Source organism: Peromyscus eremicus, unplaced genomic scaffold, assembly GCF_949786415.1.
Source record: "Peromyscus eremicus unplaced genomic scaffold, PerEre_H2_v1 PerEre#2#unplaced_1286, whole genome shotgun sequence".
Classification (NCBI taxonomy): Eukaryota; Metazoa; Chordata; class Mammalia; order Rodentia; family Cricetidae; genus Peromyscus; species Peromyscus eremicus.
Genome location: NW_026735521.1, coordinates 18,737 through 44,728, shown reverse-complemented (window position 1 = coordinate 44,728; position 25,992 = coordinate 18,737). Strand labels below are relative to the sequence as shown.

At 47.9% G+C, this 25,992-nt stretch overlaps 1 protein-coding gene across 1 annotated transcript in view; it reads right to left on the bottom strand.

The window, feature by feature from the left end:
• Gab1 (GRB2 associated binding protein 1) overlaps nt 1-25,013 on the bottom strand; it is a 95,140-nt gene extending 70,127 nt beyond the window's left edge. Inside the window, exon 1 of the mRNA XM_059253054.1 lies at nt 24,832-25,013. Within this exon, the coding sequence (XP_059109037.1) occupies nt 24,832-24,903 (72 nt within the window). The 5' untranslated portion in view covers nt 24,904-25,013. The remainder of the gene's footprint in view (nt 1-24,831) is intronic.
• Between the last annotated feature and the right edge of the window lie 979 nt (nt 25,014-25,992).

The window sequence follows — 25,992 nt, the reverse complement described above, 5'->3', positions numbered from 1 at the left end:
CCCAGCCCTCACGTGAGCGTCCACTCGGTCCTCTGACAGCTACCCCCCGAATGGCAGCCACGGTCTGAATGGAGGTTCACCAACCCTCAGGAACCCAGAAAAGAGCAAAGAGGGGCCGGCAAGGCGGCTCCTTGGGTAAAAGTGCTTGTCACCAAGCCTGAAGAACTGAGTTCAACTCCACATGGGGGAAGGAGAGAGCACTGCCTTCCACAAATTATCTTGACCTCTACATGCATGCCAGCCAACACACAGACACACAGATGAGAGAGAGAGAGAGACAGAGAGAGAGAGAGAGAGAGAGAGAGAGAGAGAGAGAGAGAGAGGACACACAAATAAGTGTAAAAAATATAGTGTATAAATAAGAAACTTTCAAGGAGTAAAAACTGTTATTTTTTAATTTTTTTTTAAAGAATAGAGAAAAGTAGTCAGGCGGTGGTGGCGCACGCCTTTAATCCCAGCACCCGGGAGGCAGAAGCAGGAGGATCTCTGAATTCGAGGCCAGCCTGGTTTACAGAGCGAGTTCCAGGACAGAGAAACCCTGTCTCAGGGAAATAATAATAATATAGAAACGCAGTTTTTCAATCTCAAATAAAGAAGCAAATTTAAATAGGAAAGTGCTTTTTAAAAACCAGGGTCAGAAAAATAAACTGTTTGAAAACCATTTCAACTCCAGAACTGATTTTTTTTTTTTTTTTTTGGTTTTTCAAGACAGGGTTTCTCTGTGTAGCTTTGAGCCTTTTCCTGGATCTCGCTTGGTAGCCCAGGCCGGCCTCGAACTCACAGAGATCCTCCTGGCTCTGCCTCCCGAGTGCTGGGATTAAAGGCGTGCGCCACCACCGCCCGGCCTGATTTTTTTTTAAACAGGTGTAACACACAGGCTTATCATCTCCTTCACTATTTAGGACCAGAGTAGGGAAACCTCTTCACACAAAGGACTAGTTTGTCTGTGAGCCAGACTTAGATCACCAGTACAAGGCCACAGAGTTGTGGCCATTTCCTCTTCTCTCCAGAATCATTCAACACCAGCGATGCTAGGCAGCCAGGCAGGTTGCAACCTGTCTGACCTACAGAAATGGAGACTCTTTTAGGGTATTTCAAACTAAGAGTGACTCACTGGGGTGGGGGTGGGGACACAGGCTGGTGCGAAATTGAGATCTTTCTAAGAGTTACTTCCCTGTCTCTGAACAGAGAGTGGGTCTACAAGGGTCGGCATCGGACTTCCACTTTGGATCTTAGAGACATGATCTTCGGGAGGAGAGGGGCGCTCCAGGAAAGTATCTACACCGGCCGGGCGCAGAGTCCTACAGAGAGCCTAGTGCACTCACCGGTCCGACAAGACGCGTCCTTCATGATGTTAGCAGGGACAGTGTTATTCTGGGAAACTTCTAAAGTAACCCTCCAGCTGAGGGAACACAGTGTCACACAGAAACGGCCACCACTGAACACTCTCCTACACAGCAGGTCCCACCCAGCCTTCCCCTGTTTTCACAGTGCGCACGGGCAGACGAAATCTCTGCAACTCCTGAGGAAGCACTGTTAGCAGCTATCTGCTTCTAGCCCCAGGCACCTGCGGTATCAGGCATGACATGCTGCATGTCGCATATGGAAGGTGTGTCAAGACCTGGCCTTCCTTACTACAGTTTCCCATTTATTTCCTGTAACTCAGAGAACGGAAACTGACCCAAAGGAGGCAGTCTCTGGGCACCTGGCCACGGGGCCCTGTAGTACGTCACTCTTCAAGTACTGTTTAACTTCTAATACCATTTAAATTGTTATCGCATATTTACTTAGCTCTGCAGTTTATAACCAACCAACCAAACAGGAGAAGCCAGTCTGAATTATACAATGTACCAGGGAGCCAGCAGCCGTGGGACGGACAAGTCAGAACACGGCCTGAGCGAGCTGAAGCTCACCACACTTGAAGGCAGCCTCCCTGGCTCACTTCTGTCCTAGACGAGCCTTTACAACTGAAATGTGGAGAGCCTAGACACCAAAAAGAGGCTCTACTGAGGCCACAAACATCAGCAAAGCTGCTGGAGCCAACAACAGTCATGTGAGACAGAAAGGCATTTAAGCTTGGTCTCTGAAATCTGGCACGCCCCCTGAATAGCTCAACTTGGGTCTGATAACAGTAAAGCATTCTGAAGAGATTATCAGTAATTAGCTGCTTCTTCCCCCACGAGCAGGCTATCGGCTTCAATGCGGGCCAGAAGCCAGAGCTCACGTTTCACGAGTGTTCTTTTATGACCGGAATAAATTGTTTTAGTTTCATGCATGTACTTGCTGAAAAGAAGATTTTACATCTACCACCTTCATGGGTGTTGAAGAGGTAGCAAAGCAGTGAAATTGATGACACTTTGTAAATGTCCCCGAGAAGCTAATGCGAAAAAGACCCCCAAATAAAACCACAAGCATTCTATCCCCAAAGAAGAAAAGACTTTCTGATACAATACTCAAAGGTGTTCACCAGCTCACATCGCTTCCTGGAGATCACAGGCATTATTGACAAAATTACATGTCAAGCATTGAATTCAACAGAAGAAAGCCACCATACAGTGACTTCAGTCTAGAAACTTAAAAGCTTATTAGCTACAAATAGGACTGAAATATAAATATATATGGCTCAGAAGAGAGCAGCAGATCTGGATCACACGGTTGTAAATCATTATGTGGTGGTGGGAATGGAACCTGGGTCCTCTGCAAGAGCAGCAAGCGTTCTAAACCACTGAGCCAACTCTACAGCCCCCTGGTGAGCCTACTAAATGTACTTTTAAAAATTTCATTACTGTATTGATGAAGACGACGACAACGAAGAAGAAGATGATGATAATGATAATTAGAAACAGGTCTGGCTAGACGTCTAGGCTACCCTCAAACTCCTGATCTTCTTCCTCACCTCCTAAGGGCTGGGATTACAGGCACCCAGCTCCATGTCATTGTCTTTGATAGGTCATAGTTGCTGTCACTAATCAGGAACCATCCCAAAGAGTAGGCATGAGCTGGGAATGCAGCCCGGCAATACGCCTGTCCCACACGTGCGAAACCCTAAGTTCAGCCCCAGCCCTGGAAGGAGAAGAGTGTACAATAAAAGGATAAAGCTGGGCACCTAACTGCACAAACCACCGCACTGTGGTACAGACTCGTCACGGAGTCATCCTACACACCCTTCACGGCAAATAAACTGGAGTAGTGATCCCCTATCTGCCTCCTGAAATGAGAACTGAGCACCTGTGTCTCAGCTTCACACCTGCCGCGCCCCCCAAAACAAAACAAAACAAAAAACACTGTAAATGAAAATATCCAGCAGCCTTCTCTTTTGCCAAGGAAATGTCAAGAAACTATCTGGACAGAGACAGATCCCAGGCCACACCTTTATGCGGCATCTTTATGATGTAAGCATCACTCTACAGGGCCCCCAGGTTAGCCTGCTGTCCTGGTACAAGCATTTATGGCCTCACACACAAACCCTCAGAGAATGCCTTCCTCCCAGAAAAACTTTCCAACCCTCCGGACAAAGGTTGGATTACCAATCTCCTATGGCACTGTTTAAAAATTAAATTAAATAAAAAAAATCTGGGTGTGGTAGCTCACACCTGTAATTCCAGCACTTGGGAGGAGGCGGAAGCAGGTGGATCACTCAAAAGTTCATGTGTAGCTTGGTCTACATAGTGAGTTCCAAGTCAGCTCAGGCTACACAATGACACCACATATTAACAACAACAACAAAAAAAGAAAGTGGTAAAAGAGAAGATCCAAATTTACTCAGAATTGAAACAAAACAAAACAAAAAACCAGAAACAGGTTGTTAGGAGAGTGAGGACAATAGTCTTAATGGCATGCTCTAAAATCTTTCCCTTCCAAGAACAGAAAGAAAAAAGATTGCAGGCTCACATCTCTACACTCCTCTCAGAAACTCCCACTGCTGTTGGGCAGGTTTCCAAATGCCCGGCACACATTCCAACACAGTTATTCAAAATATGTTAATGAGGCTAGCCCAGGGCCCACATCACACACGCCTCCTTCCTCTGCTTCGTGGGAAGTGAACCTGTGCAGGTTAAAACAGGCGTGCCCAACACTTGCTAAATGGGATGGCAGACACTGGGGGCGAGCTGCCAGGTTAAGCCCAGCTCGTGGGGGACAGCTCCAGGTGTTCCCTTTGGGGATCAGTCCCTGGCCTTCACACTTTGCTCTACTGGTATAAAAAGTCATTAATGATTTACATTCTTTGAAATTACCCTAGAGCTTTCAAGGCCCCGGGTAAGGACTGCAAACTTTTCAAATAATTTTCAGTGAAATGGGTTGCAGTCTACAAATGAAGAAATGAAGTAGCAGTTACACACTGTGCAGACGATGCTGACAGGGACATCGATCTCCAGTGAGACACATTCAACATCTCCTGAAGCCAGCAAGTCTGTCTTTGGGGGACAGAGTGAAATCACAAACAACTAGTCACTCAGTTCAATTAGTCTACAATTGAGAACTCAGACTGTCCTAAAGTTGTAGATTCTCCTTTTCCCTGCCTCCCCAGAAAAACATTTGCTTTCTTGTCTGAGCAGACATTCCAGTCATAGCCTGCATTTCAGAGCTCAAGCTTTGCAGCTTCATCCGCAGCAGAACTAAAAAGCACTGCTAAAAAAAGAAAGAAAAAAAAAAGAAAGAAAGAAAGAAAGAAAGAAAGAAAGAAAGAAAGAAAGAAAGAAAGAGAAAATCTCACCACCTTCCCCAGGCCAGGCGGCGGTGGCACACGCCTTTAATCCCAGCACTCGGGAGGCAGAGCCAGGCGGATCTCTGTAAGTTTGAGGCCAGCCTGGGCTACAGAGATTCAGGACAGGCAACAAAACTACACAGAAAAACCCTGTCTCAAAAAACCAAAAAAAAAAACAAAAAACAAAAAACAAAAAAAACAACAGTCTCCGTGTTAGACCTTACTCACACGCCAAGATCGTCTTCAATTTCAAAAACTAAAGTGAAGTTGGAAGGTATGAGTGATTGCACACTTCTCCAGGGTGACTCATTCTCATATGCTCAAGATTAAACACAGCACTGAATCCAGCATCAGGAAGAAATTTTTCCTCAGGGGCAGAAAGGTGTGTGGGATTTCCAAAAGCACACTACAGTAGGATCATCTGTGTGGGTTAGATGAGTAAATCCCACATAAAACTAACTTCCTACTACCGTGAGAGCACAAACACCATGGGGGTGCAAGCCTTCCTGAAATGTGTTTGTACAGAGCCCCTGGGATGCGCCCTGTGCTGCGGAGGTTGGATGGAGATGCCAGGGATGGGCTATACAGCAGTGAGTAGCACTAATACTACTCAACTACTGCGTGGCTGGAACTGGCATGGCGGCACACGCCTGCACTCCCAGCATTGGTGAGGAGACCGAGATCTACCGTTCCAGGTTCTCCTCAGCTGCATTAACCACTGAGCGCTCAAGGCCTGGGCTCCAGTGGTCTGCTCTACAGAATGTGGCGGTCATTTATTTTTAAGTACATTTAACAAACAAAAGAGACAAGCTGGGATGGATTATGATATTACAACCGCTCTGGAGACACCTAAAAGGCTCTTGTCACGTGTGAAGCTCGGAAGTGAGCAGTTTCTGAGGGTAGAAGAGTCTTCAGGTTAGGAGGAGCCTCCAGCTGGACATCTGGAAGCCGAGTTCTGGTCCAGCTCCGATTGCTAGAGCAAGTGGTCTTGGACAGAGAATGCTTCCTAGGCTTACATTTCCTATAGGCCTCATTTTTCTCATTAAGAATAAGAAGAGGGTTGGGGGTGTGGTTCAGTGGTGGGGTGCTTGTCATGAAATGCAAGGCCCAACGTTTGACCCCAAGGGCTGAAAGAAAAAAACAATTGTGGGGAGGAAGCCAGTCATGGTGGTACACAGTCACAGCCCCAGCGTGTTGCAGGTCCACCTGGAGACTACCCTGGAGCATGCAGTGAGACTCCACAGGGAGCTGGAGGCCAATCTGTCAACAGTTTAAACTTTCTGTCTCAAAAAACAAAACAAAAAAACAAAATTGCTGGACATAGCGGCACATGCCTGCAATGTGTGTCCCCCCCCCCCCCCCCATGCAGGAGGATTGTCACAAGTCTGAGGCCAGCCTGATCCACACAGAGAGCTCCATGCCAACTAGGGCTACCTAATTAGGAGACCCTGGCTCAAAAGAAAACAAAAAGGATAAGAAAGAACAATACAATTTTTTCTCCATTGATTAAATAAGAGAAATGGGCCTTTACCACCCGTGTGTGCGTGCATGCGTGCATGCTTGTGTTTGTGTGTGTGTGTGTGTGTGTGTGTGTGTGTGTGTGTGTGTGTGTGTGTGTAGTACAGTCACCATCCATCTTGTTCCCTGAGACAGTTTCTCTCACTGGCCTGGAGTTCACTGAGTATGGCAAGCAGGCCGGCTGGCCAGTGAGCCCTGGGGAGCCACTACTCTGAGGCCTCAGTGTTGGGATTCAAAGCAGGAACCACCACAGGCAGCAGCTTTACACATGGTTCTGAGGATGAAACTTGGGTCCTCACAATTGCGAGGCCCTTTGCTGACTGACTGCACCTTCACCCAGTTCCAACACTTTATCTCTTTCTTCGATCATGTGCTTTTACTTAAGATGCTTCAATAACTGCTTCAGACTTAGAAAACATGTGGTTTATAAAAACAAGAAGCCTGTGTGAGAGCAGGCAGGACGGTGCTCAAGAAAGAACTTACTCCGAAGTTGAGAAAGTGTTTAGAGAGTCAGCTTGAGCTGCCCTTGGTCCGAGCTCAGGCTTCTTACCAAATAACTCACTTCTCACTTCCCAAGTTGGAACTAAACATACTTGCTTTAAAAAAAAAAAAAAATCAGAGTATCTTCTACTTGTTTAAAAGTTATTTGATGGTCTGGAGAGATGGCTCAGTGGTTAAGAACACTGGCTTCTCTTCCAGAGGACTCAGGTTCAAGTCCCAGCACCACATGGCAGCTCACAGTTGTCTCTAACTCCAGTTCCAGGAGCTCTGACATCCTCACACAGACATACATGCAGGCAAAATACCAATGCACATAAAATAAAAATAAAAGTAAATTTAAAAAAAGATTTCTCACATCTCTGCCTTTCCCTGCTTCCCTCATCCTATGCGAATTGAATCCAAGCTACAGGAATGGACCAGCAACAAGGCGTAGTCTCTGATTTCAGTTAAACTCTGATGCAGACCCACAGGTGCAGAAACAACTAAGTAATAACCTGGGAAGCAAGAAAAAGGTTACTGGGTTATACAGATAGATTTTTAAAGGCTTAAATATACCGGGTATGTTAAAATTTATGATCTAAGCCATGAATGTGGAGCACGCCTTTAATCCCAGCACTTGGGAGACAGAAACAGGAAGATCTTTGTTGAGCTTGTGGCCAGCCTGGTCTATACAGCAAAGGCTGCACAATGAGACAGTGTTTCTGTCTCAAAATAATAATAATTAATATTACCTAAAATCAAATACCAACATAGTATGTATGAACTGCAAGTCAGTCTATGTACATATTCTATTCAAATATAGATAGCTGTAAAAACATAAAGATGTTATAGGACTAGATACATTATAGTTCAACAGTAATTCTAATAAAGAAATAGTTCCCCCTGGACTACATTGAGACCGTGGGGGTGGGGGCAGAAGGAGGGGAGGGAAAGAGAGAGAACATTTCCTTTTAGTAGCTTACAAAGACAATAAATCTGCTAACCAATATCTTATAACCTTTTATCTCTGTGCTAAACCCCACAAGAACCCGAGTGGCAACAATGACCGACAGTTTCTAAGCCATCATTTCTCAGTGGCACTGAGATGATTTCCTGATTAGGCTTCCCCCAGTAAGCATGACGACTTGTTTTCTGGGGTGACTGGAAAGCTCTACCTTTAGGTTAAATATATATGGACTAGAGTGGACTCCAGAATAAAACTAGGACAATTAAGGCCAGTAGGAAACATCTAACAAGCGTATGACCACAGCGGCGTCCAAAGCAAGGGTATAAAGTCACCTGGGAGAAGAGAACACTCCTGTGTTTGGCCTTCCGCACCTAGAGAAGAGTGGAAGTCATGGAGAGCGCCTTCCCGGGTTGCCAGCAGTGGAAGAAGCCAGTTTTGGGTCACCACCGGCACACAGCCACAGCCCTCCTGTTTGTTTCGGCAGCCGAAGATCTACTGACCCAACTCACTTGTTCTGAGCAGTGCACGGGTGTGGCCTCCACTTCCCATAATGACAATAATGATCCTCAACACTTACAAAGCAGATATGAAGATGTTCGGAGATCTTGTAGGCAGATGGGCATGGTCATTAAGAGGATGAAGTGTTCCTGGGGAAATCAGTGAGGGAGGAAAGGGGAATGAAGGCAGAATGGGATGATGGGCAAGTAGTTCCCATGACTCTAGGGCAGTAAGAGTTCTAAGGAGCGTGTGAGTGGAAAGCAGAGATGTTGGTGCCAAGATGGATGGAGCTACTAAGGTGGACGGTTTGATAAAGGTGGGTGATACCCATCACATTATAAATATCTCCCAAATCATTATGGCTATCTTTGGTCACTGTCTCTCTGTGAGGCAACACAGAAGGAAACGCTATGTCAGCAACAACAAAAACTAACTTTCCGGATGAAGACTGGACACTTGGGAGAAAACTCCTTCATTCCCCTGCTAGGGTTCAGCAGCCATTCTAACCTGTTCCACCTCCTGGAGGATGTTCTACACCAGACAGGGTCTCTTGAGCTCTCATTCTCTAGGTGAACTTTGGGCTATACACACATATCAACAATAGCTGAAAAGTAAGAAGTTGGACGTCTGTCGCTAAGAACAACCAGTGTGGTACTCTTTCTACACCAATCACATCTCAGAACCAAAAAGTAGGACAAGCAGTGGGAAAGCTCTTTGAATTCCGAACTATTCCAGGAAATGTGACTTTAATAATACTCTTTCAGATCCTATAACCAGAATAACCAGTACTCGTGGTGAAGAACTAATCCCCCTTCATCTCTCGTCCTCATCTCTAAGCCATCCACAAAGTCTGGATCCTCTTTTGAATGGATACACATTCTTGTCAAATGGATATCAACTTAATACCTTCTCTGACTTGACATCTTTTGAGGACTTAAGCAATACTTAGGTACTTTTTAATAGTCTAACCATTCTGAAAATTCTTTTAGTTTTATCATCTTCTAAGTACATCCTTATGGAGGGATAAGTTGGTGTCAATCACAACCAGAAAACAAATAGGCAAACTAAACACCTGTGTTTCCAAGGATCCCATACTCCCCTCATTTCAAAGAAACAAGACAAAGGAACTCTGTGCACTGATTTTTACCTTCCCATTCCAATGTAAATAATATTTGTTTTTATTAGATCTTTCATTCTTCTTTTTCCCTTTGCCCCAAGATCAGTATTTCCCCAAGAATTATCTGAGACCCACCGACATCAAATCATCAGGGTTGATCAGATTTTTAACTGTAGGATTTTAGAACTGGGGAGGTGACTCAGCTGTAATGTGCTCACTGTGGAGGACCTGAGTTCAGATCCCAGCAGGCACATAAAGTAAATAAAGAAAAAGCCAGGTGTGGTAGTGGACACCTGTAACTTTAATGCTGGAAAACCAGAGCAGGGGGATTCCTGGGTCCTACGGACCAGCTGGTCTAGATAATTAGTGAACTCCAGGTTACTGAGAGACCCTGTCTCAGAAAAATAAAATAAATAAGGTGGAGAGCAACTGAAGACATTGGCATAGACCTTTATCTTCCGTTTGTACAAGTACACACACCCAAATATGTACATCTACAAATCCCACAGATAAACACAACATATACAAATATTGGCTTTTGAAAAAAACACTTCTTTTTCTATCTATGTGTATGTGTGTCTAGGTCTGTGTATGTGTCACATGGGCCATGTGGTCAGATCCCCTGGAGTTGAACCACCCGATGTGGGTGCTGGAAACAAAAGCCAGCTCTTCTGGAAGAGCAGCAAGTATACTTACTAACTACTAAGCATTCTCTCCAGCACACCACTTGGTTTCCTTTTCTTTTTCTTTTTTTTAAAGTTTCTAGACCCTTACCTATACTTACTAAAGTCATTGGTGGGGGAAGAAAATGGAAACCGCAAGGTTTCACTTTAGAAGTGACATAGGTGACGTCATGAACATGGAAATTTGACGACCACTACCTCAAATCTTTCATTTTCCCAAACTAAAGGACAACAAGCAACAAGGACTCTACCAAGTCCCAACTAGGAGTCACATCACAGATCCGTGCCCGTCTTCCATGTAAAAGGTGGAAGAGACAAGTACGCTTGGCCAGTAGAACTTGCACCCAACAAGAGACTTCAGCACAAATGCAGACTCGTTGGCCCGGCTCTGTGGCGACTGCCAATTACAGTAGCCAGACCTGCAAGAGGGCTTGATTACATGTAATTTATAAAAAGTAAACAAGCTGGGCGGCTTATGAACAATGAATGGTGATCTTCCAGCCAAGAGGTAATAAAAAGCATGGATAAATGACTCAGCACTCCCCCACCCCCCAGACAACAATAGCCTGTGCTCTAGCTAGGGGAGTGAGGCAAAATGAGTATTTGGGTTATGATTCCAAGGACAACAGCTCTTTGGACAGAGGTTCCGCCTCACACATCAAGTCTTTCCCAGCCTGTAGTGTTCAGGTTTCAGCTACTTGAATGACTGCTCTGGTCAACTTGACCAAAATCAAGAAATACTTTGACTCCAGGGACAACTGAACTCTGCGTCAGAACTGCAGCTTCTGGTGGAATCATGGGAAATGAACCCAACAGATAGCATGGGGGTAAGAACAAAGCCTTATGAGGGGCTTCTCTACAGAGGGGCTGCTCACCACGGCACACTGACAGCCAGGGCCAGGCAGTGGTTTGTTCTGCAACACAGGAGGTGTTCACTCCTGATACTGCCTCCCTCCAAATGCTGCAAGAGAAATCTGCCTTCAGACACAGCCAAGAGCCCCGTGCCTGGGCAGAACTGCCTCCCAACCCCACACAAATCACTCACCCCTCTAATGTGGAAACATCTCAAGAAACATGCTTGTTAGTAAGCCAGTTCATTTTTTTTTTTGAAATCATAAAAATCTCAATGATTCTTGCTGTAAAACATATATAAGGTAGTCTCTAAAACACATATAAGGTAGTAAATACATATGTTTTTAAGTATATCCTTCTAATTTTCTAAGAATTGTTCTACTCCCAGGGACTAGACAATGACATCTTAGGATTGCTTGTGAGCTACCTGGGAGATTACGGAGTGCCACCTACCTGAGGAGCTGAGTGACCCTCTGGCCTCTGTCCCGAGCCATCAGCTGACATATGCTGTCCACTTTATCTGCAAAGCATTTCTGTTCATTCAACAGTCAGTGTACCCATTCACACAAAAGGGACAGTGTTTGGTGTCGATGACACCTTAATAAATAAGGCTTAGAATATATTTATATTGCAAAATATATTTTTTGCTTACCCTGCCCGTGTGTGTGTGTGTGTGTGTGTGTGTGTGTGTGTGTGTGTGTGTGTGCGCGTTGTGTACATTCACATATTTTTGCAATTCGCAAGAGCTGGTTTTCCCTATCCATCATATAATCCAGGGATCGAACGGAGGTCTTCAGACTTTAGGCCAGTACCCTGTGGTGGTTTGAAAGAACACACCCCTAAAGGGAGTGGCACTATTAGGAGGTGTGGCTTTGCTGGAGTGGGCATGGCCTTGTTGGAAGCAGTGTGTCACTGTGGAGGCAGGCTTTGAGGTCTCCTATACGCTCAAAATAATGCCCAGCGTCTCCATTCACTTCCCATTGCCTTTCAATCAAGATGTAGGGACTCTAAGCTCTAGCACCACATCTGCCTGCATGCTGCCTTGCTTCCCACCATGATGACAATGGACTAACTCTCTGAACTGTAAGTGAGCCACCCCAATTAAATGTTTTCCTTTATAAAAGTTGCTGGGGTCACGGTGTCTCTTCACAGCAATAGAAACCCTAACTAAGACAGACCCTTACCTAATTTTTCAGTTTTTGTTTGTTTACCTTGGGTTTGTTGACTGTTTCACTATGTGAAATCAACCTGCCTCAGCTACCCACGTGTTGAGATTACAGATCCGTGCCACCACACCTGGTTTTACATTTTATCTGCACAGGGATCCTATGCGAGTAAAAGTACCTGGAGCTCACAGAAGTCACAACGCACACAGTGTGTCCGTGCTGGTGATGGAGTCCAGGCGAGGCCGACAGAGAGGAGAATGACAGTAAGCAGAAGTTAGTGTGGCTGTGGAGACAGATAAAGAAGGCCAAGAATTCATGCAGGGGCTGGAGTATGTGCAAAAGCCCAGAAGACAGGTCTCAGGGACAACTGAGGACACAAAGTCCAGCAAAGCTGAGGCAGAGGCTGACTGAGGAGGGCAGCAACAAGTCTGGACGGATACGGTGATGCCACACGATGAAGCGTGGTGAGCCAAGGGGAAAGGCCTGGGTCTTACCAACAGCAAAGGAACGCAGCAGAACCGACCACTGCAGCCCAGGGCGATGGCATCATTAGATTTCTGTGTCAGGAAAGCTGCCTAGCTGCCTTCACACAGAGATCTCTGCGAGACTAGATGCAGAGACCAGTCAACAACTGCAGCTTTCCAGAAGAAAGGCAGCAGAGGGCCAACAGCTGAGAGCTACTGCGGCGGCGGTCGATGGACAGCGTCTGGTTTGGTCACCGTGTGTACAGGATGAGGGGACCTGCGCTCTCAAGCCAGCTCTGCAGAGCATCGAAGCAGTTTGATCCTCAGATTATCAGCATAAAACCTGAGGGCATTTAACTTTGCGTCGTGATTTGCAGATGGGCCCTACGGGTCAGCAACCATACAAGTCACAACACTTGTACGTTTCTAAGAATTCTTAGGAAACCGAGAACGCAGAGCTTTTGATTCTTTAAACATTACGACCACGGGCATATGTCTGCCACACTGTGCGCACCAGAGAAAAACTCGGAAGAGTCGGTTCTCTTCCCCCACCACGGTGGTCCTGGTCACCACACTTGGTGGCAGGTGTCTTTCCTTAAAGCTGATCCAGCTGACCCATCAGACCACAGGCTTTTAAACTTTCAAGGAGTTCACAACCTCACAATGGATGAAAAGCCACCGACAGACAGCAGAAGGAAAGCCAGGCTGGAGCTCTTAGCAACTCCAGGACTGAAGCAGACTATGGCCTGTGTCCGGAAGGGACAGGAAGGGACTTGTTCACATACACCCAAGAATTTCAAGAACGAACTACGGTTCACCCCTAGACTTGGTAACAAGGGGCTCCCCGTAGAAGCTGTTGGAAATGGTTCTAGTTAGGACCATGGAGAAGGACTCAGTTGTCTTCCATTACACACATGAGCGGCTACAAGGGTAGCCGGGGAAAGGGAGAGATGTGAACAGAGTACTATATCCTTGCCCCCACCTTTAAAAATGGAACTGTCCTTAACTAAGCTCTGAAGAAATGGTCCTTTTTTACAAAGGCTTCCTGAATTCCTGGGTCAATCTCTCTTTGCTGAATTCTGGGAGAGCCCCATCTCATATGGCACCAGTCATCACAGGATGCTGAGTGTGAGCACATCCCATGTCCTAGCAAATCAACTCTTGAAGATGACAGCTGTGTCCCTCTCCTTTCAAGTTCCTCATGGCGCCTTGTACACTCACGAGGTGACTATAGGATTCACCCCTCGCCATGACACATCTGACCCAGACGGCACAGCTGGTCACATTGCGCGACCTTAGACAGATCAATTGTTCTCCCTGACGCTCTTTTTCATTCCCTGTAAAATGGGGGTTTGGACTCCTTCCCCTGAGTGGGGAGGAGATGTGGACAACTGGAAAGAGAAAGAATATTCAATAGAGTTAATGTTTTTGCCATGAAACCAAAGAGTCTAAATGAAAAGCAGAGGACAGGACCATGTCTGAGGAAGGATTCAGAAAAGCCGAGGAAGCACTGGACAGGTGATGTAAAATTCTGGACTTAAAAGTCTACAGTTGTTTGGGTATACTGGTCAAGAGACTGCACAAGGCCCCATATTTGCGACAAAGTATAGATGCCCTCTGCCCTCTGGGAATTAATATCCTGCCACAAACATCACAGAATGATAAATGAAGCAGTGATGGTTCGAAATAAATACACTTTTTATTGTGTATACTGTGGGTCATTATGGACACCATCTTGAAAAACGCCTCCTGCTCAGAGCAATACGCACTGATGGATCTGACCCGACTCTCTGACGGCTCACAGAGCACGACCTGATAGGACCTATTTGATTCTGGCCCCTTTCTGGGGGCAATGACTTACATACCCAGTGAAGAGGCTTGCACATAACACACCATTAGAGCAAGTTCCCTTCTCCAACACTCAGTATTTCCTTTCACTTTCTCTCTATACTTCAAACCGTTTAACCTGAAATTACCAGGGAGAACTTATCAGGCCCATAATAACCACCAGAGGCTGAGGGTTCAAATATTACCTCCCTAGCTGAACAAGGCCTTCATTCCTCACTAAGCCCCACACCACCATCGGAATTCAAATGATGGAAGGTGGCATCTTACCAAGTATTTCTCGTTCCAAACTGAAATATTAAAGTGCTTCTCCGCTGAAAGTCAAGTGTCACCTTGCCAACCAGCAGTGGTTAGATCTTGGCTGCCAGACTCCGGCTGGAGCACTGTGGGGAGGCCAGGCCCCAGGCCGGAGCCCAGAAGACAGCGAGCATGTTAATTCTTTAATCAGGTAGCCATCTCTGGGCGGAGTCCTGCAGTCAGAAGTGGCCCAGCCACATTTCCCAGTGCACTAGTAACTAAAGCTGTGTATCAGGAGGGATGAAGCGAGCAAGCTGCCTACTGGGTAAAACACCGTCATCACCCCAGTCCTGGCTACCTTACAGTGGTAACCCAAGTTAACAGCAGAGGGGAGGGGGCTCTGGAAACAAAGACTTACTTTTCTCTGACTTCTGAAAGTTAGCAAAAACAATTTTACAGCAACAGTCAAGCCAAGGCATTAAATAGAGCAGAAAAACCAGCAATAAGACAAGCTCTCAAAATCCTTAATGCCATAGTACAAGTCAGAGAAAATAGGCCTTCTAAATAAAATTATGTTTACCTGAGCTAGAGAGGGGGCTCAACACTTGGAGCATTTACTGCTCCTGCAAAGGTCCCAGGTTCGGTTCCCGGCACCTACGAGGTGGTTCACGGCTATCCATAACTCCAGTGCCATGGCATCTGACGTCTTCTTCCGGCCTCCACTGGTACCAGGCACGCGTGTGGTGACGGCACAGACACGCACTCAGCAAACATTCATCCATGCAAAATTAAGTAAGTCAGTCTAAAGAATTTTTAAAATCAATACAATTATATTTATCTGCTTATTTCACGTAGTGATCCAATGTTAAGATAAATTCAACTTAATCTAGTGTTATGAGAGATATTTTCCCCCCCTTTTCTTCAGAGCAGCGGTCAGGCCTCTTTCCAAACAGAAAACAGAGCTGTCACTGTTATTGTCCATGCGCTGTAGTCTTCAGAAGACTGTCTAAAATGGACTCAAGCTACTTGAGTCAAAGCAAAAGAAAATAAATAACAGGGAAAGGAAACACACTTGATAGTACAGTTAAAGCGAAGTCCAGTACTTCTCTTCCTTTAAAAAAATGATGGTAGATTTTTTAAATTGAAATGAAATGTTTAAACTTTAGTGCATTGTTTTTAATTCAAAAAACAATGTGGTAATTTGGTTCCCACCTCCCTTTTAGGACATTGTTTTTTTTAGAACAGACATACCTAGGCCAATAGGAACTCAGAGTAAGAAGTTGAGGGGGGGGGGAGGAGAGAGGAGAGAGGAGAGAGGAGAGGAGAAACAGAGAGAGAGGAGGTAGAGAACAGAATGAGAAAAGCCTATTAGTAAATGCAGCGTTCTTTCCAGTGTATAAAAATGAAAGATAACTTAGTTTAGAAAAATGACAGACATTTCTGGAAAACACACCAAGGCAGGGAAAGGCGGACTTAACCCGCAGGAGAATACTGAAGAACTCACGTTAGTTACCCCTTCCCGCAGTTTCTCCTCTCCAAACGGCACCTCCACGGTGTGCTGTCCCTACAACAGCACAGCCAAGGCAGGCCGCACGGAAACTTTTTGTTCCAGATAATAGTTCAGGACAGGACTTGGCGGCTAAAAGTTGTAATCAGCAAGCTTCAAGAGCTAAAGTAACAGAGATAAGGACCAAATATGCATTACAAGGCCCTGCCTCTCACAAAGCTGCAGGACGGCCAGAAGCCTGTGAGCCTACCACTTGACTATGAACTTGGAAATGAGAAATTTTCAAATAGGGAGATTTTTTTCTCCCCTTCTAGAAGGATAAAAGAATTGCCTAAAATATAAACACACTCTTCCAGCTCAGGGATCCTTGGATTATTTAAGGTGGCCATGTGTAGAGTTCAGAATGGTCCAACAAAAACTTCTAGCTCCTGAAATGACTTTTCCCAACGACTGTACAGGCCTAAACATTGCCTACAATCCATGAAGTTCCCAAACCACCCCCACCCCGAGTCTGCGGTGGAAGGGTCTACGTATACAACAAATGTGGAAATCCTCCTCACAGCAGACCTCTTTTCCTCAGTAATCCAAAGAATACCGATGTTATCTGTGCTGTCGTCCAAGAGGAGAAGAGAAAGAGCCTTGCGATTCTAAGTTTTCCCTAATTAGCGGACACACGGACTGAGATAAAAGGAGTCACAGAAATCTGACTTCCCCCCAAGTTCAAATGGCAGAATCCGAGGGAGCTCTAGCTCGGTAGAAATGAGCCACCATGTTAACAAGAGGAACGTGAAACGAGAGGACCCCCACATGCCATCAACAGTCGGACGAGGTCTCATGTGATCCAGTGGCGTGAGTTACTCTCGCCCCTCCGACACCGGCTGGCACTCCCACAGCTGGGCTAAGATGGCTTCCAGAGCCCAGGCTCTGACGCAGAAGCAACGAATCAAAGGCTCTTTATTCTCCTTCCCACCCGAACATGCTCCCTCTCTGGTGTAAACTGAAGCCTTGCCAGAATGAATTATTTAGCTCAAAACAGACACAGAGAAATCTTAAATCACACAGGTCCCTTGGAATTTTAATAAGCCCAGGTGACCATACAGGTTGCTGTTTCTTTCTTCTTGGTTGCAGAAAACACACTGTGGTTAGGTGCCCGTGAGAACCTTACTAGGTCATTGCAGAGACAAAACTTCTCCAAGTTCCAGCTGACATCCAAACTCCAGGCACGGAGCTCGAGCATTCTGAAGACTCTCTTGTCACGTTGACATTCTCTTTCTTTACTGAAAACCATCTTTCCCTTAGGATGCTGCCACGGCTGTCTTCCCGGAACAGCTTGAAACTCTGGTGACAAGTTGTCTGTGGCCACTGTCTCCCTGCTCTGCTCTCAGTCTGAACTGAGGCAACTGTAATCTGTAGCCCTCATCGGGCAAGTCATCACAGAGAACGCCATCGCCAATCTCTTAAAAGCTATTTAAGTGTTCGTGCATCTATAACTTGTTTCCACAGATTAGAAACTCCTCACAGGGAGGGAGTGGACACATGCCTCCACCGCATTCCACACAAGGCCCGGGACCAAAGCTCCTGAAATACCTGTTTATTTATTCAACCCGCAGATAAGCTGTGCAACTTCTACCCTGAGCCAGGTACTTCTTGTGAGCACACCAGCAGCCCAGTGCTGCGGCCAACTGTCCCTCTGCGTTCTGTACTGAGGGGAACCCTGGGGAGGCCACAGAGAATTCCTACCATGTTCCTGCAACTACCGGAGGTGAGCACTGAGGCCTAGCAAGCAGCTCCGTCAGGAATGTCTAAGAGGATGTTCCGGCTGCAGCTTTTACTGCCGCCGCCCCCCCCACACACACACACACCCCGGATCAGGTGGGAGACCAGAGGCACAGCCCAGCACTCAGCCTGAATTTCCTCCTCACTCAGCTGGCCTAAGGCACATTGAAATCCTCAGTGCTTTTCATCTGATCCCTATTCTGAGATGCAGTTTTGCTATGGAGTCTCAACTCAGTCCTCCTGCCTCTACCTCCCAGGTGCTGCACATCTGAACCACAAGGACCCCTGCTCATAAGGCATTTTAAAAAAGAGACAAGCTAGTCTTTTGAAAAAAGCTAGCCTCAAACTATGTAGCTGGGGGTGACCTTGAACTTCTGACCCTCTGCCTGCACGTCCCAAACGCAGGGATTATTGGTGTAGTACACCATGTGGTTTTATGCAATGCTGAGGACTGACCCAGGCTTCATCTGTCATGCATGCTGGGCACACTCACTCAACTGCGCCACATCCCCAGACCAAAAGGGATCGTAATTTTTTTTTTTAAACCAGCAGAATTCTAAACCTGTAGTCCTGACAGCCCAGGCGATTTAGCTGAACTTCTACCCTACCCTAATCTTGTTTCCCTTCAAGAACAGGGTGTCTAAAAGCCAGAAGCTCCTCTTCAGGTGGGCTAGCCACGCTGCAAGCTGTTTGGACCTAAGCTGGCTGAGAAAGGGACCACCAGATGGCTTCTAGCTCTATTATAATCCCATCTGCACGGCGAACAACACACCTTCCAATGTCAGTACAGTTTACAGTTGCCATGTTGACCCTGGAAGGAACCATAAAATGAACAAAGAGAAGTGGCCCCTGAGTGCTCCATGAACTCTCCACCCATTCCCAGAAGAGACACGAAGATTCTCCACGTCATTAGCCCATCCTCCCTTTATTTCTTTCCCAGCCTCGACCTTTCCCAATCCAAGAGATGAAGAGTTGAAGAGTCTCCAGATTCACTTCCCACTTCTGTTCTTGGCGGAGCTGAGTGTCTTCTTCACAGTCCCGTGAGTGCCTGCATCTTGGTTTTGGTTCCACAATTTTAGAAGAAAAAGAAGGATCCAGTTTGGGGGTAAAAAGTGTCAGAGAAACTACCACACGACACAGCTTCCAAACAGTAATTCTGAACCCCCAATAGTTTAGGGTTTAGGGGTCTGGCAATGCTAACGGGGGGGCTTTATACAACTTACCATCCTGCCCAGGCACAACAAAAGAATTAACTATCATTAACTAGTAGGAAGGCTTAACGTAACTGGTAGTTAAAGCCCTGTGTTAAGAGACAATGGTCCTGCCACACTTCAAAAGGTGGAGTGAGACAGCAGGACTTGAAGTGAACGCTCACTAGCATGAAGATAACAAGGAAAAGCATCCTTCCGCAGAGAAGCCACAGTCTTCGATGTAAGGCCCGGGGGAGAGGCTTTACTTTGGTATATACACACTCTCGGTTATCCTTGAGCCAAGGGGATGCTGCACAGACTCCTCACCCATGTCAGGTGTCAGGTGCCCACCCAGTGAGGGGTGATTTCTGTTTCTAGGCTCATTTCCAGAACTAGGGGTGAGTTCTCAAAGTCCAGACAGAAACTGCCCTTCTAACTGACAGCTGCAGCAGCCAGGCTCAAGCTGGGTGACAGATCACCACCCAAGAACTGGCTGAGGCCTTGCTCCAGGGCTGTCTGCTAACAGGCCACCTTGCTCTGGCTTCCCAGGCAGGTTCTCGGACTGAGATGGAACACCTGCTCCTCGCTGACACCTGCCCAGAGCTGACAGCCCGCTGTTTGGAGGAGCTCACTGGGGGCCAGACTGGAGGCAGACCACAAGAAAGCTCCCCCTGCAGAGATACAGTGCGTGCCAGCTGGCTTGAGGCAAGCCTGTATTAACTCATTTACATCTATTTCTGTGAAAATTTCAAATCCTAATGAAAATTCCATCAATGCTTTAAAAAAAAACTTTTATTGGGTTTGCTCTTTGAAGTTTTCAAAAATGTATAATGTTCACTCTGGATATTATAATCCCCACCAGCACTTTTAAAAATAAATCCTCATGAATCTGAACACCTATAAAATGTATATTTTTAACTATCAGGAGAGATGTCCAATGGGCTGTCAACACAAACACAAAGACAAAATGTTTGGGAGATAAACAGTCTAACTACTCTGACCTGATCATTTCATTTTACACACATATACTAAATCACCACACTGTAGCCCCAAATGCTGAGACAGCAGTTAAAACATTAAAAAAAAATTTTTTTTGAGACATCACCTTGGCAAGCCTCACATCTACTAGTAAGGACGATCTTCTTAATCTTATTTTTTATTAGGTAGATGTGTGTGTGTGTGTGTGTGTGTGTGTGTGTGTGTGTGTGTACACGGACGCACTCTATGGAGCCTGGGTTCAGGTCAGAGGGCAACTTTCAAGAGCCAATTCTCTCCTTGCAAGGATCAAACTCAGGTGATCAGGTGTGCTCTTATCCACTGAGCCATCTCCCCGAGCCAAGGCCGAGCTTGAACTTTGGATCTTCCTGCCTCCATCTCCCAAGTGCTGGGCTTATAGGCTTGACTGGTTCAGAAGTGCTGGAGATCACATACAGGACTTCCTGTACAGCAGGCCAGCCCGAGCCACATCCCAGCTCTGCAAATTTAATTTTAATAAAAAATTTGAGCACTACCTTCGAGCTCACTCATCTCTATAACCCTGGTAACTCAGCTTTCTATAACCCTGGTAACGCAGCCATCATTCAGCAAAACTGAATGAACGATGCAGGGGATGCTCACTTCCACTGTGAACTGACTGCAGATAGCTGCCGGAGAATGAAGCATGCAAAAACTCTTACCGTTTTGCACAGAAAAGATTGAAAAGAAATGAGTAAAGAATCGACTTTCGTCGCATCTCACTCTCTCTCTGAGAAGCTCAAGGAAAGCTCCTCTACCAGATGAGCACGGACAGACACAGAAGCTGGAGCTGTAAGGAATTCACCAGGGGCCACAATCTGAGATGGACTTAGAGATGAAACCAATGTAACCGTTGTGCATGTGCATTCGGTATGCATGGGGGGGGCACACACATATAATGTACAGGTGCATGTGTGTGAGCATGTGTGTGGGCTCACACAGGAGATCAGATGTCTTCCTCAATGGCTCTCTACCTCATTTCTGGAAGGAGGAACTCTCTTCAGTGTGGGAGCTAATCTAGCCACGCAGCTGGCCCCGAGTGTGCTGTGTCTAGTTCCCCAGAGCTGGAACGGCCGGCTGCTGCTGCCGTATCTGCCCTGCTTTTCACATGAGTTCTGGGGCCAGAACCCCAGTTCTCATGCTCATGAAGATGAGGCAAAGTGACCTTAACAGTCATCTTAATCGGTGTTTGGACTCCCCTACACATACTGCCAACAGTGAGATGAGCCTCCAAGTCCCACGGGCAACATTTCCCAGCAGAACCATGGTGCTCAAACTCCCAGAAGTCTCATTTAATAATTACAGTACAAGCCTCCAAGATAAGCTTTTCGTGGTGAATCTGCTCATTAAAGACCATTATCAGGCAGAAAGACGGCCCAGAGGGTAAGGCACTTGCCCTAAGCCTGGCAGCCTGAATTGGATACTCAGGGCCATGGGGGAAGGAGAGAACAGACTCCCACAAGTTGTCCTCTTACCTCCACCACATGTATGCATGCACGCTTGCACGCACGCACATGTGCACACACACACACACACACACACACACACACAAATACACACACGCATGCACACACGCACACGGACAAAAATAAGTAAAGACTAAAATTTAAAAAAACAAGTTTCAGGTGTGGTGACACATCTTTCATCCCAGCACTTGGCAGGCAGAAGCAGACAGATCTCTGTGAGTTTGAGGCCAGCATGAGCTACCTATCAGGTTCCAGACCAGCCATGGCTACACAGTGAGAACCTGTCTAAAAGGAAAAAAAAAAAAAAAAAGGAGGTGAAAGATGCCTCCATTGTAGAGCACTTACCACTGCTATATGTGAGGCCTCAGGGCCTTGGGTTCCACCCTCATAAACACACAAAAAATGAAAAATAAAAACCATTATCACTTGGTCTTCGGCCTACTTTGCAGGATTCTTTCCACAAAAGAGAACAAGAATAGAAAAACGCATACGTCCACGCCTCCGTCTTCCCTGGTCAAAACTACTTCTGCAGAAACAAAGCCAGACACCGAAGTCAAAGTTTCAATAATCTGAGGGTGTCAAGCCTGGGGACTAAACCACTTGGCAGTCACCTGTCCACTGTCACCCTGGGCCATCCTCACCTACATCACGTCGGCTGGAGAGATGGCTCACTCGATAACGTGCCTCCCACAGAAGCGCAAGGAACTCAGTTCAAGCCCAGCCCCTTGTAAAAGCCAAGAATGATGCTGCACCTTGTAATGCCAACCCCGGAGAGGTGGACACACGTGGTGTCTGGATCTCACTAACCGGCCAGCCGACCCTCATCAGTAAGTCTCAAGTCCCAGGGAGACACTCTGGGAAAAACCAGGGGGGTGGCTCCTGAGGAATGCCATACTGGAGGTTGATCTCTGGCTACCACACGTAAACATTATGCATACCGGCATGCACATACATAACACACATGCACACACACACACAGAGAGAGAGAGAGAGAGAGAGAGAGAGAGAGAGAGAGAGAGAGAGAGAGAGAGAACACTAGCTTCCCACCAACCAAGAAACCCCATGGCTTCCCCCACATCATTCTGCTTACTGAAAACACAATTTAGGAACCTGGTTTTCTCCTGAAGGCATCTATGAAAATCCGCCCTACCCAACTTGGACACGAAGATAAAAACCACTTTGCATTTTGGCCACCTTTCTCCACATATACTTACATGGTCGTTCCCCAAACTTTAACAAATTTAAGAGCAAAGCCTGGGTCTTGCGCTTCAGCACTGGGTACCTGACGGGCACGTCTTGAGTTCTCAGCTAATAGTGACTCACAGAGAGTAGAGTCTGAAACGACTGTATGACCCAATCCAGGTCCCACGTTTAGCGAACTGCTGTAATGTATGGCCATGCCACCCTGCATGAGCCCACTCTTCCCCAACTCAGAAGTTAACAGGGTTTGGTCTAACTGGGGCTCTAATGGGAGAAAAACCACTACAGTCAACAAACGATACATGTAAATATTCATAATCATACACATGTATATTCCCCCACACTTCCATTTATTTTTATCTATGCATTTATTATTAGTATTTGTATTAGTAATAAACTTCATTTTGTTTTTGTTTGCTTTTGAGATATAGCCCTGGCTACCCTGGAATGTGCTATGTAGATCAGGCTGGCCCTGAAGCCTCCCATTTCTGTCTCTCCAGTGCTGGGGATGGGCATATACCACCGTGCCCAGTTTTTATTTTATTTGGCCCTTGTTAAGACTACTTGTTGTTGTTGATTTTCCTCCTTCCCCTTCTGTCCTTCCCCACCTTTGGCTGGTGCCTAGTACAGAGCTCAGCTAGCTAGTGAGCCGTAAACTAACAGGAAAGAATGCACGGGACTTCCGTTATCGTTGTCAGGAAATATGCTGTACCTCAGTTTCCTCAAGTATCCCAAAGCCATCTTTCCTAAGCAGTGCCTTCTCAAGCCCAGAATCTCCCTTCCCACCCCTCCCCTCCACACACAATCACACACACACAGAATTACAACTAATTCTGAAGACGCCACTGCCACTCTCAAATTTTTGGAATCAAGTTGCCATCTCTACCAAGAAATCCAGGAAAACTGTGACAGATGGAGAGACATCTTTGGGGATCCTCTGACAATTTATCAAATCATATCTTTCAATGAAATTGCTGGTCTGTGATACATTCTAGCAGAAAGTAAACCAGAAACTCGCTGGTGAGCTCTGTGAAATAAATATTGCCCGTTTCATGCAGGCAAGCAGCGAGTACTCGGATTAGCTCGAGGTGGGGGTACTTGGTGCAGAGTCCCTTCAACCAGAAACAGGTTCCATCAAAACCGGTAGTGAACTCTACTTAAGGGGGTACATTGTACGTTTTGCTTTCGGAAAACACGTTTACTCGAAAAATATTTCATTTCTTTGCTAGCAGGGGACATCGTAAAATTAGCCGATCTGGAGGAAGACTTAAGATCCCAGGCTCCTGAGGAGGACACAGATTTCCACTGAAGTAGTGTCGGTTCCTTCGAGATACAGTTTTCCTAACAGCGAACACAGTTTAACTCACAATCGGCATCTTGAATCAATTACACAAATACCCTTTGAGCCGTTCTGCTGCCCTGGAAAAGAATCACAACACCCAGAAACCCCTGCAGGCTTCAGCTGTCCCCTCCTGCGGGGCTTGACAGCGCGTCCGAGGCGCCCAAACATCAGCCACCAGGCTCCCCCCAGCGCCCTCCTGACGCATCAAACCGCCAGCGTTCGGGCCAAACTCCAGTGTCCCTCAAAGCAAAACCGCGAAAATGTGAACCCTGCTAAGCAGACGGTAGGGCGCCTAAGACCCCCCCCCCCCCTTGCCCTGTGAGAGTATTTTGAGAAGTTCGCCAGTACGATCCACTTCTCGCGTCCACGGTTCGCTTCCCTCAACCTCCTAGAGGCGCAGAGGGGGCGCGGACCCAAGGGAGAACCAATGATCACTACTACCTCCAAGGTTTCTCGGTGCGGGGAGATTTAACTGCTCCATGTGAATCTGGTGCAGAAAATAAAAGAAGGCTCTTTCTCCCCGTCTCACCCCACCCTTGCTAAATGGAATTAACGAAAAGTATGCAGCCCGCTTTGAGCCTGGGCCCCTCTCGGGGCGACGGGGCCTGCAAGGGAGGAGGTCTGCAATATGGAGGGAGAAAGTTTGGCCGCCAAGTGGACGCCAGGGTGCGAGTGGACCGCACCCGGCCCGAGGCCAGCCGGCCGAGAGAGGGATCGAGGAAGGGGAGGGCGGGATCCCTGGAAGAGCTGGGCGAGCAGGCTGCTGCTGCCGCCGCGGCCGGCGGTGCCCTGACCGGTACTTACATAACGCTTCAACTTCTTCTCCGGGGGGGACTTGCGGAGCCATCCCGAGCAGACCACTTCGCCGCCGCTCATGGTGCACGCCGTGAGGGCTCGAGGGCCAGGCACCGGAGGGGTCGGTGGAGACAGTGGACGCGCTCCGGGCACGGCCGCCACACACAGCCCACGGGAACTCGCAGATTCCCTCGACGGGGCGGCTGGGCTCCGCGCGCCCTGTGTCTGCGGTCGAGCCTCTCTTCCGCAGATCCGCGGACCGAAGCGGAACCCGAGCGGGAGCCGCGAGGACCAGAGCTGGCCGGCCTTCTTTCAGTGCACCCTCCTGGCCGCCAGGCGCGCCGTCCCGCCGCCTCGGCAGCGGTCGGGCTCGGCCGGGACTCGGCCGGGACCCGGAGCCCGGAGCTCGATGCCCCGCGCTCCGCCCCTTGGGGACGGGACCTCCCGCGAGCGCTCCCTGCTGCGGACCCCACGCTGCACGCGCACACACAATGCCCGCGCGCGGTGTCCGCTCCGCTCCGCCCGCTGGCGCTTTCAGTGAGCGGGGCGCGATCTTTTCCTTCTCCCTGCTCCGAGGAGGGCGCCCGGGAAGGCGTACGGCGTCCCGATGGCAGCGGGCGCAGGGACAGGTCCCGATCCGCCTAGGGAGCGCGAGGAGCCGCGGCGAGGCGTGGGGCGTCGCCGGGCGTCGGAGAGGTCGTGGGTCCGCGGCGGGGAGGGTGGGTCTGCGCTCCAGTCTCCGACGAGGGCGGGGATCAGCACAGGGACGAGGCGCAGGGCGGCTCTGCTCCGGGGAGGGACCCTCTGTCCCGTCCCCTGCGCTCCTCCCCCACCCGGGGGCGCGCGGCGGGTTCGGGGAGGCGCGGCCCGGGCCCGGGCCCTCCTTCTTCTGGCCTTTCCGCCTCCCCTTCCCACGATCGGTCGCCTCTAGCTTCTGCCCAGACTTTCTCTGAAACTCCTCCGGAGCGCTTCCAGCCAAAACAACAAGGGCCGGGAGGCGGGGCCGGCGCTGGGAGGGAGCGAGATGGCAGAGGCACCCTGGGATCTGTAGTCAGCCGGCGCGCTGGGGTCCTCGCCGCCCTGCCGCCCCGGGCCCGCGCGCTGGGGAAGGCGGCGGTCTCGTGGAACGCAGCGCCACCTCGGCACGAGCGCAGGAGCGGCGGGCACGCT